Source organism: Xenopus tropicalis, chromosome 8 (genome assembly GCF_000004195.4).
Source record: "Xenopus tropicalis strain Nigerian chromosome 8, UCB_Xtro_10.0, whole genome shotgun sequence".
In the NCBI taxonomy this organism is placed as follows: domain Eukaryota; kingdom Metazoa; phylum Chordata; class Amphibia; order Anura; family Pipidae; genus Xenopus; species Xenopus tropicalis.
The window spans coordinates 103,536,465-103,557,196 of NC_030684.2; the positions used below are offsets into that span (position 1 = coordinate 103,536,465).

General features: G+C 37.8%; 1 protein-coding gene across 3 annotated transcripts in view; it reads right to left on the reverse strand.

Annotated features, from left to right (window-relative positions):
• Positions 1-20,597, reverse strand: part of arid4a (AT-rich interaction domain 4A) — a 39,569-nt gene extending 18,972 nt beyond the window's left edge. The window contains exons 1-11 of one of the 3 annotated variants that reach the window (XM_012969010.3): positions 20,334-20,597; positions 19,218-19,274; positions 17,706-17,816; positions 15,626-15,691; positions 15,140-15,230; positions 12,570-12,649; positions 12,031-12,125; positions 10,500-10,629; positions 7,947-8,026; positions 7,213-7,286; positions 6,330-6,490 (exon numbers count right to left, since the gene is read on the reverse strand). In XM_012969010.3, the coding sequence (XP_012824464.2) occupies positions 6,330-6,490; positions 7,213-7,286; positions 7,947-8,026; positions 10,500-10,629; positions 12,031-12,125; positions 12,570-12,649; positions 15,140-15,230; positions 15,626-15,691; positions 17,706-17,816; positions 19,218-19,223 (894 nt within the window). In that variant the 5' untranslated portion in view covers positions 19,224-19,274; positions 20,334-20,597. Of the gene's footprint in view, positions 1-6,329; positions 6,491-7,212; positions 7,287-7,946; positions 8,027-10,499; positions 10,630-12,030; positions 12,126-12,569; positions 12,650-15,139; positions 15,231-15,625; positions 15,692-17,705; positions 17,817-19,217; positions 19,275-20,182; positions 20,225-20,333 lie in introns of those variants that run through there. The other 2 variants (XM_002933730.5, XM_012969011.3) reach the window with 2 other exon arrangements.
• Positions 20,598-20,732: the final 135 nt, after the last annotated feature.

Below are 20,732 nucleotides of genomic sequence, written 5' to 3' on the forward strand. Positions count from 1 at the left end.
TGCAGCCACACCATGTAACCTCATGTACACAGGCCCAAACCCCTCATGGCTACATTGAAAGGCTCCTGATTCGTCTCTGCTGCCACCTAACTGCTCAGTACATGAGAGTAGCAGCCCCCATATCATCAGTGCAGGCACACTGCCTGGGGAGTCACACTAAAACTCACAAAGACATGCCATGATTTATACCGGATAGATCCCACACAGCACCACAATGTCAGCTTTTTGGCCTTAGATCTTCCATTAAAAATGCTAACAGCAAGTCGATGGCATTTGTTTGCCACTTGCATTCTCTGACTCGCCATGCTGGATCTACATCACAAATGCCAGGGGCTCGTGGGCTGAAGGGCTTTCCTTTGAGACTGAACATAAACAGCTCTTACTGCTTAGCTTATTTCTAGTGCTTTATTGCAGAGGAAAACTGCACCCTAATCAATAGGGCAATAGGATATACATATATAAATGCATAAACATGCACACAGACACACAGAGAAAGAAGAGTGCGTGCTTATTAGCCCAGTGCAGAAGGCACATTGCACAATGCTTACCTACACACAGCTTTCCCTTTCAGAAAAGAATTGTTCATGCATGTCCTAGTTAAGCAGCCTGGTGTCTGTCTGTGGGAGTGCTGTGCAGGCAGGCAGGCCAGTCCTACGTCTCACTTGCCTTTGCAAGGTAGCTACACGCTCGCTGCCTTCCCTGCATTCCCAACCGGATGGGAAAAATCAGACATTACATGAAGAAAAGAGAAAAGACAGCCCCATTTCAAAGCATCTGGCGAACCTCCCCTGGCAGCCTGCCAAGCCTCTGCTCAACCTTCCTGTCTCTGCAGAGCATGCGCGCTCTGACCCAACACCATGTTTCCATGGCAACACTCTAGGCAGCCCCCGAGTAGGGGGAGAGAGCGGTGTGCTTTCACATAGACAAAAAAAAAAAAAACCATCAGTAGTCATGCTGGAAGAGGGAAAACATTTCAGGCACTTAAACCAGACACAATAAACCTTTCAATGCTCTGCAATGTGGTGCCGGACCCTGGGCAAAACACCACCACTGCTGTTTGTGCTGGGACCCACACAACACCCCCAAATATGTGTTTTTTACTAATGCAACATTTTTCATATCTTAAAGATCGATTAAGAATAACCAAAGTGAAAAATTCTATAGGTGCAATGAGACACCCTAGAAATTCTAGAATTTACTTTCAAGTAAAAGCGATGTTTTCCAAAGTACTGTGGGAAATTTGTGCCCCCAATAGGTTTAGGGGTGCTAAACCAGCCACAGACATATCAGAGCTTGCAAGATATCACATGTTTGAGAGGGCACACAAAGATAAAAAGAAAAGAACAGGCTGGATTGCCAGGGCAAGCAAATATAAGGGGTTTGGCCGCTATACTAAGTTGAAATATGCATTTATACATGCTATAAAAGGTATGAAAAGCACATTTTATTAATGAACATATTTCTATAAGATTACACAGCTACAATGCATAGCATTTGCTTTCATAGAAAGTTGGAAAATAATTCTGCCTTTTAGTAAATTGCCTTGCCGCCTGTGGGTGCCAAAGCACCCCTTGTGCCATCGGCCTCAGTCTGCTGAGGTCTCTTCTATACATCAGTTATTTTCCCACTGTTACTGTCTGTAAATGCATTCTTAAGGACAAAAGATGTGCAAAATAATGGCATAATGCCCCCATATTGCGGGGCTATTGGACCAATGCAGTTGATTTTGTTCTTGATAATGTTCTTGGCCTATAACTATTTATGTACAAATACACCAACATCACCTCTCTGCAAGTTTGACCACCTTAGATGACTGGCTAAAGAAACAGGAGTTTGAGCTAGACATTTTGAGGGTATAGCACAACTAAAGGTGCTTTTCCATTGCTTCTGCAGGGGGGCACGTTGCAATTAAAAAGCAATGTTAACATTTTGAAAAAATTTGTAAAGCACATATGCCCTTAATGTTGCACATAAGGAATGTATTTGGAAGCACTTCTGGGTTTAGAGAATTTGCAGCTGGGCACCTCTGTATAACATGCACCTGTTGTCATAATATGCATGACTATTGCCATGGACATTGCAGCACAGCTAAACTACATGGGGTTAAGCTATAGCAGCCATATACCTTCAAGTTTTCTTGTCACCAAAAGATCAGATATCTGTCCTATTTGACCGCCTCCCCCCAGTGACCCCACAGCAAATTCAATTTAAGGCCCCAAAACACTGGCAAGTTGACCTAGTCTACCAAGATATATTGAAATTGCTCATTTATTAGGACCTTTTGAGGCCCTCTATACTCCTAGGCCACCTGCACCTGCAGCAGGGTCTGCTTCCTCTCTAGTTATGCTCCTGACCCACACAATAGAAAAACAAAGGAGACATTCACCTTCAAAACATTGTTTCCCATTCATTTGTTATTTCTGTTCACCAGAAATAATGCCCTTTTCTGCTAATTACTTTTAATTTACAACTTATATATATAAGTATAAGAGTGAAGCTTACATTTTAATTAAATAACAACCTTCTAATGTTTCTCAGGATCAGCCCCAGTCACTGACTTGCTAAACTGTTATTAGTCAACTTCATCTGATATGTATCAAACTAATGTATCAAAACTGTAACAGTTTAGAGCCTTTACCTTGTTTACAACGCAGAGTGAGGAAAATTAAACTTTAAACTTACATTTAAAAAAAAATTCTTAAAATTCAAAAATAGAGGGCAACTGAAAAAAAGTAATTATTAATGCAGTATTTCTGAAAACTGGAAAAGCATTTGGAAAGTGAACTAAAAGCTTGAGTTACACAAAGCAAGTGCTAGCAGTGCATACATTCTTTCTTCTTACCTGCCTACAAGTTAGTAATCATGCAGGCAACAAAACACAGATTTATCAAAATGTAAGATCAGATATGATGACAAAAAAATTCACCCACTTTCTACTTATTTTTAGAAGTGTATTTATCAGTGAGAGAAAGCAGTTTACCATTTGATAAATACTCTTCTAAAAATTCAATAGGTATGAATAGAAAGGGTGTGAATTTTCCTGTGGTGAGCTGTAATCTCATGTTTTGATAAATCTGCCTGTGTCACTAAAAGGTACCATTTTCTATGCAAAGCTTTTTCTATTGCCCTATTGTATTAGGTCCCTTGCAGTTACTGAGCCTTTCTAATCACAGTATTTTTGCAGTGATATTATTCTTATTAAACTGAAGACTTGATGCTGGGATCTGATTTTTCTTTGAAGGAAAACTTCAAAGAATTACCACCAAGGGCTATAAAGTTAAAATTTGCCCATTATTGCTTCATATATTAAAAGTATGTTTAAAAATATTGATTTTATGTTTGTTGAACAGGCAGCAACTGGTAGCAGAAAAGCACTTTCTTTGTATTACTTGCAATAATACAAGTCACGAAGATGATTTTCTCTTCTGACTTTCATAAGCCATAAAATGACAAGACAAAGATGCACAAAGCACCATTTTAGCAAACTTTAACAAATTTGGAATAAGTTTAAGGGCTCTGGCACATGGGGAGATTAGTCGCCCGCGACAAATCTCCCTTGTCACGGGCGACTAATCTCCCCAAACTACCGTCCAACCGGCGAAAATGTAAGTCGCTGGTGGGATGGCACACGCTGCACAGGCGATTTTGGCAAATCGCCGAAAATGCCTCGCGAGGCATGTGCCATCCCACCGGCGACTTACATTTTCGCAGGTGGGACGGTAGTTCGGGGAGATTAGTCGCCTGTGACAAGGGAGATTTGTGGCGGGCGACTAATCTCCCCGTGTGCCAGAGCCCTAAGGCTGATGCCACACGTGGCGTAGGGCTGATTTTTTTGGCAAGTCGATATACGCATGAAAATGCGAGAGAATGCAAAGTCTCGCGTTTTCATGCGTATATCGGCTACATGTGCCTGCACCCAAGCGTATTCCATTCATTCGGGTGCAGGCACAAGTAGCAGGCGTAGGGCTGAATTTTCGGCAAGCGTTTTTCCGCTTGCCGAAAAAATCAGCCCTATGCCATGTGTGGCATCAGCCTAAGAGGTACAGGCACTGATGAAACAGCAGGTTTGTTTTCTCCAGATTCATTTTTAGAGTAAAATGTTTGTGTGTTGAAACCCAAACATGCACACAAAATAAATAAATAATCCTTCAGAGGGAGGTGGAAAAACATTCCAACAAGGAAGCAAAACCTTGTTCACTTTGAACCAATTGTGTATTGACAAAATATTTGCCCAGGGCGCAAATAAAGCACAAGTAACAAACTACATGATTGTATGTTAATAAAATTAGGGAGACTTAAATTATCCAGCCTCTGATTAACTCATAGTACACATAATTAAGTTTCAGACAGGTATCTTCTCATGATTATTGTCCTTTAAATGATAAGTAACACCTCTGCCATACAGATAAATCAATGTCATAAATAACAGCAAAGCAAATTCTAGTTCAGAATTTCACTTCAAAAAGTAAATTGTAGGATTCTTAAGGTGGCCTTACATGTAGCAATAACGATCTTTCCCACGACCATTAGTTGCAGGAAAGATCGTTCCCACCTTCCATTGACATTCAGGGCTGAATCGTCAGATATAGAGGTAGAAACAATAGAAATTCTACCTCCACCTGACAATTATCAATAGTGTTACTATTAAACCATCCTTTAAAGGCCTGTACATGTTAACATGCAACTCAAAGTATAACATTCTAAAGGAGTTTTTTTGAATGTTCACTTTAAGGGTTGTGTTACAAAAAGTGGCTCAGTGTTAAGAAAAGCAGCCGTAAGAAAACACTAGTTCATAATGACAGTGGTTGCCCTACAGGGTTTGCACACTTAGCTTTACTAATGGCAGAATATTGCCAGAATAATGATGAAGATTATTTTCACCAACACCAAATGCCAAAGGGATTAAACTGGAACATGGGTGCTGCAGTCCTCCATAGTCTGGTCACTGGGGCAAGCACCCCAACAAATTAACATTTAAAGCTGCAAGCAAAGCACTTCCTGCACAACGTAATAACAAAGATTTCCCCATTTTACAGAGCATGTTCATAAACAAGGACAATCTTGATCTGAAGTTACACTAAAAATCCTTTCCCATACTCTGCTAAGATATTGCTTATTCTACTGACATTTAATAAGTCTAAAATATTATCTTACATTATTGCGAGAAATAATATAATGCACTGCTTCCGTTTCATTGATTTTGGTTGGCTGCAATAACAGCCACAGCACCTCTGGCACCCAGCAGGCATGATTTACTTACTTATAACCCTCTACACCTTCCCTGTGTTCTGGGCCACCTTGTCTATCCATGGCTACAACAAGCATTTTGTTTGGGGAAAAAAAAGCCATAACTAGGGTATTTGGGGGCTTAGTGTCACACTTCAGACAACTGGCTTCTTCCAGCCTGCAGCCCTCATTTTATTTGACATCCAAGGTATAGCCCTTGTGTCCCTTCAAGATGGTGCATGTGCAGCATATCAAGAGCCAAAGAAAGTACTGTATTGTTCATGTGTCCATTTAGATTGGTGCATTAAGTTCTCTGGTCTGCAACCATCAAATCGATTTTAAATGCACAATTAAGAAACACATGAATCTACTACATGAGCCATAGTACAGACCAACAAAAAGATAACTGGCCATGGAGAAATTTAGTGTGGGATTCAGTGCAGCGAGTTCCATGCAGCATTTTTTTGTAAGCCATTAATCTCTAATGTGCGAGAGAGTTTTTTCAAACACAGGGCACAATATAAAACACAGCAAGAAGCTGGATATTTTCTCAAGTTCCCTCCCCTTACCCTAGCCTATAAGTTATGTACACAGTGGTTGCTATGTGGTGGCCTTAGTATAATATGAAAGTGATTAAAGGGCCAGTACACCTTCATATTTTTTTTTTTTTTTTTAAATCTTCCCCGTGGGTTTGACAAATGGAAACATTAACTGTTAAATGTGTATTTACTTTCCATTTGGTTTGTTTAATCAAGTTTTGTAAAAAAATGTTACTGGCTGAAACCTGCAGCTATAACCTTGGCTAAGCAGCTATTGTATAACTCAATGGCTGGCTCAATGACCCATCAGGTGTTATGTTGAACTTGGAAATCCATTCTGGCTCAAGCTTCTGAAAAGGCCTTCCAGTGTATTAAATTAGTTCTAACAACGGTTTGATTTTAATACTTTTAATACCTCATTCACTATTTGCCATTAATCTTTCAGGAATATACTTAAATTTGCAAGTTCCACACAACAAAATACTCTCATCAAGCCTGTGCTCTGTAGGCTACGGAGATAACCAAGAATTCTACATTTTCCCTCCACTGAGTAAGCAGTCTTACCTCTGTTTCCACCTCCTCTTCTTTGTTTTGATCACTGTCACAAGCATCATCCTCTCCATCTTCTTCATCACTGCTGGAAGATTCAAGGATTTCATTCATGTCCATTTTCCATTTTTCAGGGATTGTCTTGGAGATCAAGAAAGCAATGGCATCCTGCACACCTAGAACCCAGCCAAAGAGAAAGTTTTCACTAAGCACCAGCACACAATATAAAAAAAAAAACATAAAAATAAAAACAGGCAAAATGTGCTGGAAAATGTTGTCATAGAAAGTCACACTTCTGCAAAGCAACATTTTTACTGATGCTGACTAGGTAAGGAGGACAAATTAGAATTACATCATTTAATGTGACCAGGGCTCTCAACTGGAATCAGTGAATAGATTGTAAGGTTTAAACAATTTACACTGATATACCCACATCATTGTTTCTTTAAAGGTGCTTAAGGAGGCAGCAGTGAAATGATGACTAAATCAAATTATTGATTTTTTTTTTCCCACCACTTTTAGTCCCATTTACATTTGGCATTGAATATTCTTTTCAAGGTACATTTTCTGCATCATGTGTAATTGGCATGGAGCTCACTATAACTCATGTATTGTTAAACATAGAACTACCTCTGATCAAGTATATGTAAAGCATATTTTCATATTTAACTCCTAAAAATAATGCTGATATCTTGATAATATATATGCAAATTTAAAAAGCATTGACAATTGCAGATCTGATTTTTCCAACTGTGTATCCTATAGAAGAATACAATTTTAAAAATAATGTTTCACAATTATAAACATATTACAGAAAAATAAGTCATACATGATTTACAAGTTTAAAAAGTTGTTCTATTGCCATCAACCCAAAAGTGGGTTGTGCTCATTAAATTACCTTGCTTTCCAAAATGCTCCGAATTTAGGACATTGACATCAACTTCAGTGAGGTCTTTCCTTGCAACTGAATGGCTGAAAAACAATATCGAAATCATCAATGCATAGACACTATCACTTTTTAAAATCCACAACAGAAGAAATCCATAACTTGAGATAATCTTCGTAAAATAAGAACGCCAACATGTTAACTGGCTGGAGTGTGTGTGAGTCTGAGAAATTGTAAACAGGCCTCTTGCCCTTCCTACTAAAATAGGAAATATAATATATCCAATATTTACACAGGAACAACGCACAAAACTCGCACAAACTCCATCTGTTTACATGCCAATAACTTGCTTTTATAGCTAGACCCAATGCACAGCAGGTGTTTGCTCCACTGATAGAGAAATTCCTGTCAAATACAGTCTGCAAGTAAATAGATCTAATAACATAATGGGAGGAGGGGCAAGGGATCATGGTAACTGAAGTCTGCTACTGGCAGGATTGGAAGGAGGAGCTAATTACTGTACATTGTAAAAGAATGTTAGGTTATAAAAAGGTAGCCTGGAGGAGCAGGACAAGGTTTCAGAATTACAGAAAATGTTTAATAGGAATAAACAGAAATATGGTCTAGCTTGGCTTTTTTCTTTTATATGATTTCTGTATTAGGGGGGGCAAGCCCAATTAAAAACAAAAGCTAAATCAATAAACATCATCACGTGTGTATAGAATAAAGAAAAAAAAAACACTTACAACTTTGAGTCAACAAACGAACGAACCAAACACTGGTCCTTTTTTACAGAAGCATCATCACTACAGCTTGGAGATACAACCTGAAAGAGAAGAAAGGTAATATGTATAGAGAACAGTATGTACACAACTAACATCAGATAAAGCCCTCTGTCTGTCCAAAATAAGTTCATTTTTAAATATTAAAATTACAGTTCATCTACTATTTATGAGGATGTAGCTACCATTCCTTCTTTGCAGGCTTGAAGGGCCTGTATTTTTGGCCGGAGTAGGAAATAGCATAGATAGTAAGTCTCCAACCAGCCCTGTGAATACAGTCACATTATTATCACAAAAAGCAGTCAGAAGTGCAGACAGCATTCCTCCTGCAGCAATAGTGTTGAAATTAGGGTAACCTGAGTTACAGGGGTCAACTACTTATTAAATCCTCCTTGAAAGTGCTCACCCAAATAGAGAAACCAAATGAAAAAACAAGCTTTTACTTTGAGAACCAAAAATGGGCCAAGTTTATTGGCTATATCCTAAAGGATGGACAGTCAAATATCTCAACCCTGCAGGGCCAAATCAAGACAAAAACTTAACACAAAAAGCATGTAACATTAAACAATTCCACAAATCATGCTACGGTATGTATAGAGAGAGCAGTTGGAACAGCTTAAAGAGTTAGCAACCTGGCTTGAGCTGCTACTTGAAAATACCAGAGGGTGGAAAAGACAGCTTTCTGATGGGAGAAACTGGGAGGTAATATTTCCCAGTGCTATTAAACAGCAGATGTATACATTGCTTATAAACTTTTTTTTCAAGCTGTATTTGCATGATGGTCAAAATAGCAGATGGCTTCCTTATGCTCTATTTTTCGCCTGTTGTGTATAAAAGGCTAGTTTTGTATGTAAATCAATAAAGCTGATACTAATGACACTAATAATCAATAACTCCAGTATTTTATCTGCCACCACCAGTACAGAGTGTTGCATACCCACTGGATGCATGGGAGTAATACTGCAAAGGCATTTTTCTACAGATACAACAGGGTATTTCATTTCTTATTCATTTGTGGCCTGGATTTTTACACACAATAGTGTTGGTTTTATCACTGTACAGTCAACCCACACACAAAGATAATCTGAATTTATAAAGGGCTTTGATTTTTCAACTTCACTCTAATAAACAGGCTTTTCGAGATCACACTGGACAAAAGACTGGTGAGCTGTCCAGTCAGAATACCAGCTGTATTCTCTTAAGTTAAATCCACCAAAGGTTCCAGTGGCAACTTTTCAGCCTGATGCCTTTGTTAGTGAAGAGAGACTGAACATGTCAGAAAATTCTATAATTTGACAAAAGCTTGACAGTATCCTACAGACCTCAGAAATAGCCACATTCATAAATTAAATAGTTCCCTTCTAAATCATGGCAATGTTAAATCAATGCTACTAATATTACTAAGTACTAATATACAAAGATGTGTTATGTACATTCATAGATTAATTTACACATCAGGAAATCTGGAAAAAAAATTCTCCTTCTAGGCAAACTCCTTCCTACTAACTTGTAAAGCTGGTCCTGTTTATTACAAGAAATGGCAAGCCACAAAAATCTTTTAATCTGACTAACACATTTATATTCTCTACATATTTTCTTTTCTAAATAGAAGCCCAGCTTTCACCTGCAATTTGACTGCTATCGGTTCAGGTGGGCTGATCTTTTATATACTGTATGAAAGGGTATGGAAATCCTCTTTAAATTTTAAAATTAAGCTTGATAATCCTGCCTACGAAAGCTGCATCATTTGTTTATATATTTTGGCTAGTCTATATTACACTATAACCAAATATCAGGGGTTGTGAATTTTGCTTTATATGTGATGACTGATATAAAATATATTAGTTCATTGCCTTTGTTAAAGGCTATATGCACATAGAAAAGAAAGACATGTATAACACCAATCAGCACGATGTGGAATGCTTACCATGGAGCATCTGGGAAAACTTTTATCTGGCAATATTGCTTTAAGAACACTAATGTTTCTAGACTACCGCTCCCAAAATGGTTAACATCCTCTTAAACAAAGCTCTGTCTTTTCTACCGTGTTCACCAGACACGGTAGAAAAAAATATTTTCAAACAAATCACTTATTCAGTGTGGGATGTACTGCTCTTAAATACCCTACAGAACCCACATGTTTGCAAAAGCTTTTTTATATAACTATTAAAAGGTTGTGAAGTATACACACAGATAAGTAGGCCAAGTGCACATAACGTTTTAAATGATATGTCAGCACAAAAAATAATTTTTTGCCTAATAAAAGAAAACATAATTCTTAGCAACTTTCCATTATGAATTTATTAAAACTGTTTAGAGCTTATTTTTAAATGTAATTGCTATACTGAAACCAGCATTTGCTTAACTCCTAGTTGCAAAATGTTGCAAAAGCAGTCTCCTCCAGCAAGACAGGTCTGTCTGTTGCTGGGGGACCAAATCCATAGCATTAAGTCACTAAGCAGTATTTATGTGTACAGTCTGTGCAACAGAACAGATGTATTTAGAAATGTCACATACCAGTGCTGTAAACCAATCCTTAGGCAAACTGCATTGCACACTGACTATTTTGCCCAACAGTTCATCATTAAGGCGCTTTAAATCTTCATCTTCTTCTTCACTGCTTTCTTCTTCTTTTTCATCTTCAGTCCTAATAGCAGAGAAAAAAAAATGAATAGGACTAGACTATAACATTTTTTTCCTTTATAATCCTACCTATAATTCCTTTATTGTACAGATTTTAATTTGTATAGTGTGGTAAAATAATGTTTTTTCAGCAGGTCATAAGCAATTTTTTTCACTCCTTCCTTTCACGCAAGTACTTACACAACAGTAAGAAATATTTTCCAGGTAAAGAAGTGCAGGGGAACCCTGGTTTTTATTTGTTTAAAAGTCTAATAAAACATATTGTGCAATTTAGTTGCTTTTCACAGCTGTAACAATTAAAGAAAAACAGACAAAAAAATGGGTATATTTTGAGCAGAATTCACTTTTATTTCTTTTTTCCAATTTCTTGCTAATTTCTGTAAGAAAGAGAGGATTCCTAAGAACCAAATTTGAGTTGTCTCAGAATACATCTATAATTACACCCATTATAATAGGTTGCTGAAGACATGGGAGTAATTGCCATGGAAACTTTGTAATTAAACAGACGTGGGCTCTTGAGTAAATAAGGTGTTGAACTGCCATCTCTACCATTCTTCTGTGCTGCTCTCAGGGAATTAGCAGTTCCAACAGGAATTAAATATTTCCATCAACATTTTAACTCTCTCTGCTACATTAATAAAGGGATAAGAAACAAACCTCAAGATAAGAATAAAATGAACTGTTGAATCTAGCAAACCAGAAATTAAAGTATTATCACATAAAAAGGAAAGGAGATAAATAAAAAATTCTATTACATAAATAGGTATACACAGAGTCTTGTGGTCTATGGAGCTGAAAGTCAAATATCTAGCTAGGTGTGAAGAATGAATGCAATGCTTATTGTCAAACATATCCACGTTATGTCACTCATAACACAAGCAGTGCATGAATTTTAGTGCACAACAGAGGTGAATAGTCTGGCACTGTGCTGTTTAACTTTTTCATGCAGTGGGACAATTATTTCACATAACACTTATCTGAAGTCCAGAAAATTTTAAAATAAATATTTGATTTACAAATAAATTTATGGGGATCCTGCCCAGGTTAAACCTACAGTTGTTTAGCTGGATAAACCCTGGTGAACCATATATCTCTTCTCTCCAGGAATGATTGAAATACATTCTTCTTGACTGCCTGGTGCCCAGAGTATATACTAGATAGCCAATGAGACTGCTTCTTTTTTTCTCCAACAACACTTCACCACTGGATCACCATTATTAATTCTCAAATTGAACTATACAACCTTACTCACCTTGCCAGAGACTGCATTTGAAAAATATTTGGTCTCATTGGCCTGACTTGCCAGCCACAACTTTCTACTCTTTCCTGTTCTATTTTTTTAATGTTAAAATTCAATAAAAATTATTCTATTAAAAAAAGAAATACATTCTGCAGTGATACTCACATTGGAAGAGACGATCTCCTTCCCCTGTTTGTTTTTTTACCAATTACGGGAGTTCCAAAATGTTCAGGATTTGTTAGTGGAAGTTGGTCCAAAGTCTATGGATGGAAAAACAGGAAATTCATTCAAGAAAGGGGAAGGAAAGAAACGAATTTTACTAAAAAATTGCAGTGAGCAGATAGCATATTTAATGGATTTGATACAGTTTAGCACAACATGCAACTAGATAACACATATAAAGTTTGTAGATACACAAACAATGAATCAGTAGAATGGTAACACTGAAAATAAATGTGCACATTTAACCCTTAAATCTTTAGCTTGATTAACAAAAATCAGACTAAACAATTTGATTTTGTTTATTTATAAGCATAAAAGAAAAAGATATAATAAGTTTGCATTAATGAACAGGTAGGAAAATGCAGAGAAAATTATAGGAATAATGCGGATAGGGGTAATTTTGTGAGGAGCAAGAGAACCAATCAATCTTGAATGTATTAGCATAGTTCTAGACTTAAAACATGTATGCTCGATGCATTTACCTCACTTTCTGCAAAATGCCTCTCTCCCTTCAGACACAATGATGTTCTCCGTAACGTCCTTTCATCACCATCATCGAAAACTACATAAGGGAAAAGTTATATTTTATACTCATTTGCCCCTTTATGCAGTGTGCAGAGAACACAGACAACGCACAAGTTCCAATAACTAGTTTGTATAGTGAAGAAAGAGGGGAAAGAATCATTTTCCACTGCAAGAGAGTCCATGATCTCAGGCATAATAAATCAGGTCAACAAATGTGGATTTTGTCATGTCAACCCTAAAAATATATTTTTTGCATAACAAAAGACAACATAATTCTAAGCAACTTTCCAATATCAGTTTATTAAAAATTATTAGCGCTTTAAAAGTTGTGTAAAATGTAATTGCTATAGAAAGCAGCATTTGCTGAACTCCTGGTTGTTACTTTTTAAACAATGTTGCAAGTGCCAGGCTCCTCCAGCAAGGCAGGGCTGTAAAATCTGCTGGTTTGTTACATTGTTTCAAATGCCAGAGCCACCAGGGCAGATAATAGAAAGGACAGACAGACACTGCTTTTAATAGCAGTTATATATACAGGTATAGGACCAGTTATCCAGAATGCTCGGGACGAATGGTATTCCGGATAAGTGGTTTTTTCATAATTTGGATCTCCATACCTAAAGTCTACTAAAAAAAAAAAATCAATAAAACATTAATTAAACCCAATAGGATTGTTTTGCATCCAATAAGGATTATTTATATCTTAGTTAGGATCAATTACATGGTACTGTTTTATTACTACAGAGAATAAGGAAATCAGTTTTAAAATTCTGAATTATTTGATCAAAATGGAGTCTATGGGAGACAGGCTTTCTGTAATTCGGAGCTTTTTGGATAACGGGTTTCCGGATAAGGGATCTTATACCTGCACAAATAACTAAAAAAAAATTTACAAATATGTAATGAATGTATATTGCAAAGTTGTTTAGAATTAAGTTTTCTTTTAATAAGGAAAAATTTTTTGGGGGGGTTGATATGTCCATTAATGATTTCCCTTGTGTAAGAATAAATACATTTTGTACAATAACTTAATTTCTCCAAGCTAACCTGAAGATGCAACCTGTCTATCTTCTTCCTCTTCTACCACGTTTGCCTTATAGAACCAACTAGGAAATTAATACATCCACAGGCAGGTGCCAGTATACTCAGAATGACTCCTCATTAATGTTAGAGTCATATCCTGTGTGATTGTAATTTTGTTTCCAAGTGATAATCAGCTGGTACCTGTGACTGTTACTGACATTAATAGGGAGAGATTCTAAGATGTGTAACTCCGCAGAACTATTAATCTGCTGGGTGACACAAAAATTAAAGTACCATTGCTCTCAAAGGTAAATTGGACCATTTGTTTTCACTGTTAAGTTAAAAAAAATATACAGAAAAACTTTTCTTTATCACAAGTCTGCATTTTTGCTTCCAGTGGCAAAGAAGATTTTGATAAATATAGAACTGGTAGGAGTCTAATTAAAAAACAAACAAAAAGTTCTCCAATCTTGACATATATTCAAAATTTCCAGCGCTAACTTTGTGACTTGCATGTTTTGATTGTATACCATGTTTTTTTTATTTTTAATGGTAAAAAGAAATATATAAACAATAATTGTATTCGCTTAACATAAGCAGCTATATACAGGGCTGAAAGTGGCATGCCTGGATTTAAAGCTATACAATATAACCAAAACTATTACATGGTCTGAAGAATGTAACCACGCCTATTAATACAGATTTGGGTTTACAGCGGGCTTTTTTTTTTTTTTTTTTTAAACACTACAAGGGCCTGATGTGGGAGGGCAATTCCATAGCAACTGTAGGGCTGATTATGGCCTATCTTCATGCTGATCTATTCAAGCTGATTTCACAATTTAGTTTGTAGTTAACAAACAGAATTACTCTGTGTCTAATTTTATATGCTTCACCCCAAGAATTCCACGCAATAGAAAACACACATGTAACCTAAATAACAATGGCATTTTTAAAGTTCTATTAAAAAAAAAATATGATGTGATCATGCCCAGCCTTTGGGTGTTGGATCTGGGTGGCACCTGACTGTCTTACATTATATTACATAAATACTTGAAAAACACATACTACAGGAAAATGTATGTTTTTTAAATCAACCTCTAAATAAACGAATGCTAAAAGTAAAGCAGCAACTTTCCATAAGGGTATGGAAAAGCTTAAGGTTTAGGAACCATTCTACTTTGTGCACTGTTTTACAAATTACCAATGGGCAGCCACTGTTCAGAACACTAGTTAAGCTAAGGCTGGCCCCAGATGTGACACTGTAAGTCTTGTAAAGCACCAAGACAATAAAGGCATTTTACATTTGGTTCTGTAAACCTGTGCCAATTCACAGAAAAATCCCAACAGAAGACAACAACACATAGCCCTTAAAAATATAAATCTTGTAGCATTAAGACAAGTGAACAAGCATTTTTTTTTTATCGGGTAGAAGGAAAAAAAAAAATACAGCTTCTAGTCAACAAGGAGTGTGAGACACTGATATTAAAGCATGACCGCCAGTACTCACCCACTGTATACCAGCTTGCATCTGTCAGTTTACTAATAATTGCTTCCTGCGGGGATCCATCAGTTGTTTTCATTTCAACTGTTGCACCAACCTACATGAGCACAGATTAAATTATGATTTGACAACAATCATTTGAGAGAGTCTTTTTTTACCATAATGGTTTGCACATATCTACCACCAATGTACTTGTATAAAACCCCTATATCTAATACTCTGTGACTTTTCCACCCCTGGCATGTGAAAACGCTGTACACTACATTCATGTGCCAAATGTAGAGCAGATTATTAGGATAATTTTAAAACACGCTTTCTGCAGCTAGTAGAACGGGTATTTCAGGGCATCCTTGGATGTTTTAAGCATAGAATCCCAACTATCATATTTCCCTGAGTGCAACTGCCCTTACATTGGTTCTTTATTAAATTACAATTATATAAAACACTGACTGTTTCAAAACACAGCTACCCAAACATCTCCCAACAACTCACCCTTAAAGGTCCTTTCACTTGGTCATCCTGGACAAGTTGCGTAGAGTTATCTTGCTTCAGAGTAACCTGTAAAATGCAACAACATTTGCAAATCTGCCAAACTTTTCCTAAACGGGGCCACTTAAAACTCCGTTAAACCCTTAACCTTTTGGGTGGTCAAGGGGCTTAGCTGCAGCAACTTTCACTGTGACAAGAAAAGCTGACATACTAGACCAAAAAAAATCTCCCCAAAACTGCTGGCATTAGCATTTTGAAAAAACAGCCACCAATAAAACATGCTTGTAAGGTTTCTCAACCCTTGGTCAAAACATTTACTGTTGTCACCCTTCTTCCTTTCAAGTACACCAAAACAACTTTTAGTTTGTAAGTTTTAAAAGGAATCTATGTTTAAAAGCACAGGTTAATTTTCTAAACTGAACTTGCTCACAACACATGTACATCAAAGGGCTCACATTCCTCTGGATGAAAACTGTCTTTAACAAAGGCTACCTTTATTAAACATATCTGTAGTCCTGTGCTGCACAAAGAGCGATCAAATATAGTAATATGTAAGAAACCCCACAACCTCAAATATATGTATAGATAAATAACTGTCTGGAAGTTGCACATCCAAACCATATGATTCTCAAGCCTGCTCACTGTGCAGTACCAGAAATCAGACAGCACTCACACCTGAAGTTTGCACAGAGTTGTAACTAAAATGCTCTATTAAACACTGGTAATTACACATATATGCACAAGCGATAAGCACTGCCTTATATCCAAAGTAATCACAGAATTTTTGAGATGGCAAAGCATGATTGCCCTATGCTGCCTATCTCTCCAAACCCATTCTGGCGCCGAAATAGTTGTGCAAAATACGAAAAAATTGCGACGGCAACGGAAAAGTCGCAAAAATTTCGCTTCCAATCCGATTTTTTCCCATTCGGATTCGTGGATTAGTAAATGTGCCCCTAGGTGTTCACCTGAAAAAGTGACAAAAATGTCTCTGATAACAGCACCTCTAGACCTTGCCTACAAGAATTCTGTGATGGGTGACGTTTGCCCTGCCTTTTGCTACTAATGAGCTGCCACAGGCTGTCAATTACACATGTGCCACTAGATCAGTGAACAGGAAAAGACATGGTAGAAGGCATGGAGGAAGGTAAAGAGAGATATACCAGCCAAATATCACAGGTTAATTTGACAGATGTCTACAGCTTAGACACAGTAATTATTAACAAACATTTTGCTTTGAGTACTAGAAACTTGTTTTCAAAGGATTAGGTTAGCCATGATATTTTTCTACAACTATCAATGTAAGCCTATTAATTATCAAATAAAATTATTTAATATATAGAACAATTAATAATTTTTAGGCTGTTTTTCTCAGACTACCTCTTGTCTCCACAAACAACAAGGCTCTATCCTAAGTGCACCACATAAAACAAACAGGACTCTTTTTCCTTTAAGTAGACATTCACCACGAGATAAGCCTTTTAGACTTCCAATTTTGTGAGCACGGACCTCTAATCCTGGGGTTTCATTCTGTAACCCATATGATAAATGACTGTGCTGCGTAATGTGTGGGTGCTATAAAACACAAAATTATGATAAAGATCAGGTGGCTCCTTCTTTTTGATCCACATGAATATGTAATATGTCTTCTGAGTGCCATAATACAAAGTACACTACAAACTGTCCCTAAGGGCTGTGGCACACGGGGAGATTAGTCGCCCGCAACACATCTCCCTTGTCGCAGGCGACTTAACTCCCCGAAATGCCATCCCACTGGTGAGAATGTAAATCGGCGGTGGGATGGCATACGCAGCGCTGCGATTTCGGGGAATCTGCAAGTACACAAAATCAATAAATATTTAAAAACCTAGTCCTATCAACTTAATAAGATGAAACATAAAATATGTTTAACCACAAAGTGAACAGATGTTTTACTTTATTGCACTGAAAGGTTAATTTGACACAAAGTTAAAAAAATAAATAGTCACCCAAACAAACGTATATTGCAAATTTACTTCTGGGTAAAAAAAAGTAGAGCATGTGTTAATTCTATATGTTAGCATTTCCAAATTGAAATACATACCTTGACTTTTACCAGTCTTTTTACTGTCTTGATCTTTGCCTCACAGAAGGCACCCCGGTACTTGGCACTAACATCTGTTCCCACTGTTAGGTAGGCAGGCTCATCCGCTGCCTAAAGATGCATGGAGAAAATACAGTTTGACTTTTAAAAAAATCTACTGTGTTTTTAATCAGATATGCTAACAAGCAACTGAAATTTTTTTTAACAAGAGAATGAAGAACTCATGTGGGTAAACAGAACATCAAAAATACAAAGAACTGGTATTCTAAGGGGTGCAGACATACAAGGTTATACAACCTTGCCACCCCACACATACAAAGTTTTTATTAAAAGTACATTAATCAGGTCTAGGGAGGCAAGGAATGTTAATACTATACAGTCTATAAACAGCGTAACAGTTTATATTGTTGAACTATTGTTGCAGAGACCATTACATCATGCTTTTTTAAATACTGAAGAAAAGTTAGCAAACCATTTAAGCGACTGCATGACATAAAAAATGTCATCATTACTTTAAGGAAAAGTTTGTAATGATCCATAAGTCGGTAGTAAAAAAATTAATTACACACCAAACATTAAAGACAATGATTCTGGAATTGTTAGAAAGGCTCTGTACAGCAACAGCTATGTTCAGTATGTTCATTAAAAGAAAGTTTATGCAAAGCAATCAGAATTTTAATACATAAATATAGAAACATGGAAATAAAGCACAAGTAGGTCTTGTTTTGGAAAAGCATGTTATTACAAATCATCACTAAAGACTTTTATTACTTGCTACAACTTCATTATAAGCCGTTTCCTGTACTATTTAACAGGCTTGGGGTGGGTGTAGCCACATATTTTTTTAACACTCTTTCACAGATCTTTTATGAAAATGAAGTACAGTCCACCATATATGGACAGTTTAGCTTATATAAATGCCCTTATCACAGCACCTTATATAGAACGTCTGTCTCTAAAATGAGAACACAAAAAAGAAAGATTTTATGGAAGGACAGTGGTACAGTTTCAGCTTTCCAGAGTTTTAACTTGAACACAACACTGAAAACATTTGGAAGCTACACACTTCATCTGAAGGAAAACAGGTACTTTTTTTTGTTTTGGCAGTAAGAGACTTTAGAGGAATAACCCCAAAGTTCCCTATTTGGATAAACATTATATTAAAAAAAACAAAAAACTTTTGCTCTCAGTATGAAAGAAGTTTGATGGGGAGGAGCAGCAGCACAAATGTTATTTTCCCCAACTGTTTTTCTGGCAAAAAAGCTTTAGCTTTGCCACAATAAGTAAATGGTTGCTGCAATGCATATGCCTTGACACGCTGAAGTGTAAAGCAACACAAATATGTACAGAAACACCAGAGTTTGCTGATACTGATAAGATGTGTGACTAGGAAGTCTCCTTTTACTGAAAGCTGGATGCACTTTTACATAGTTTAGACACCCAACACACACTGCTTTGCAAGGGTAAAAGAAATATTGTGTCACATGTAAGCAAAGACATACAACAACGTACCTTCATTGTCAAAGGTTATTTGAGGGATTCCAGCTCGAAGATTTGTCTTCACTACAACTGCAGGGTGGATTAGAAAGAAAAAAGGACAAATGTTAGTCACATATACAAAAGTATGTTAACGTAGGACACTGTAGCACATGCAAACATAACTTCAAAGCCAGGCCAACCCCCTCCCCCCCCAAAAAAATAATAAATAAACGTCTAATAACTATGGCTGGCCTCCCAGCTGTTATTTAATCCCAATTTCCATAAGACTTTGGCTGCCAGAGGATGCTGGGAGTTGAACTCCAATGACAGCTGGAGGGTCACAGGCTAGGAATGCCCCATACTACAGGCCTCCCTGCCAGGAAAGGGTTCCCTCACACATACAGGCTGAATGGGCTGTAGTCATTTTGAGGTGACTTGTGACACCTCACAACATTCCTCACGCTGCCTGCTTGCTCTACACGGTGGCCCCATCGGAATCCCAAGTGGCCCTCCAAAGGCCCTGTACAAGTACAACACGAAGTGCAGCTTTCGGAGCCCATACATGATGGGGCAACCCCAGCTGTAGCGCTCCCCATAAGCCCCGATCCTTCATGACTTAAAGTGGACTTCCTGCGTGGGGACCAGGGTGGGCTGTCTGATCTACAGGAGAAGGGGGAGGGTGCGAGGCTGAGGGGAAGCACTGAACGTGAAGCTTGGCTTCCAGGCTGTACTGGGGAATCTAAAGGGGCCTCGGGCAGCCCATGCATAGTGGAAGTTATAGTTTCACCTCAGCCAAAGAGCCGCAGTTTAAACATCACACAGCGACAGACCAGCCCCTTCACCCTGTGTTTCAGAACAGAGAACCACCCCCACCAGTACAACATTCCGCCTGCTTCCCCCATCCCACAACAACATGCAAACTAAAGCACCATGTCCCTGTCCCTAAAGCGAAACTGTACGTAGCCGCCTGCCATTCAAACCCCAGCCCCGTCACATACCTTCAAAGTCTGGACTAAGAAGTCAGCGCTCGGACAAGCCGGACGCCCCTCCAAACCAAATATACCCGCCCCTTACCGATATACCCTTTTGAGAAGCAGAGGCAGAAGAACACATGAAAATGCAAGAAGATAATGAAAAAGTTTCACTCACACACTCGGCTCCTACAACTCCCCGCTTGCACGGAACTGCAAGCAATAAACGAAATAACAAGCTGTTGAGCAGAACCAGTCCTTCTCGGAAGCCCATTGGCTTACCCTCATGCCATGGGGAGCGTTCCAAACATCTCATTGGTGACTGTTTCGCTTTCAGCCATTGGCTATGTATTCACTAAGTGCTGATAGGTCCTTCCAAATACAGGTAAGGACAGTGACGCATGTGATTGGCTATATTTTGCTGACAGTAGCTATTGGGCATGATTGCGTGAAGACGGCCTCTGTTCGAACATGATTAGACATCATAGATCCGGATGGAAATCGTCGATTTTTGGTTGGATGGGTGAAGAGAAGGCGGGTCCTGCGCACGTTGTTTCATTGGCTGCCCCGTTTCCTG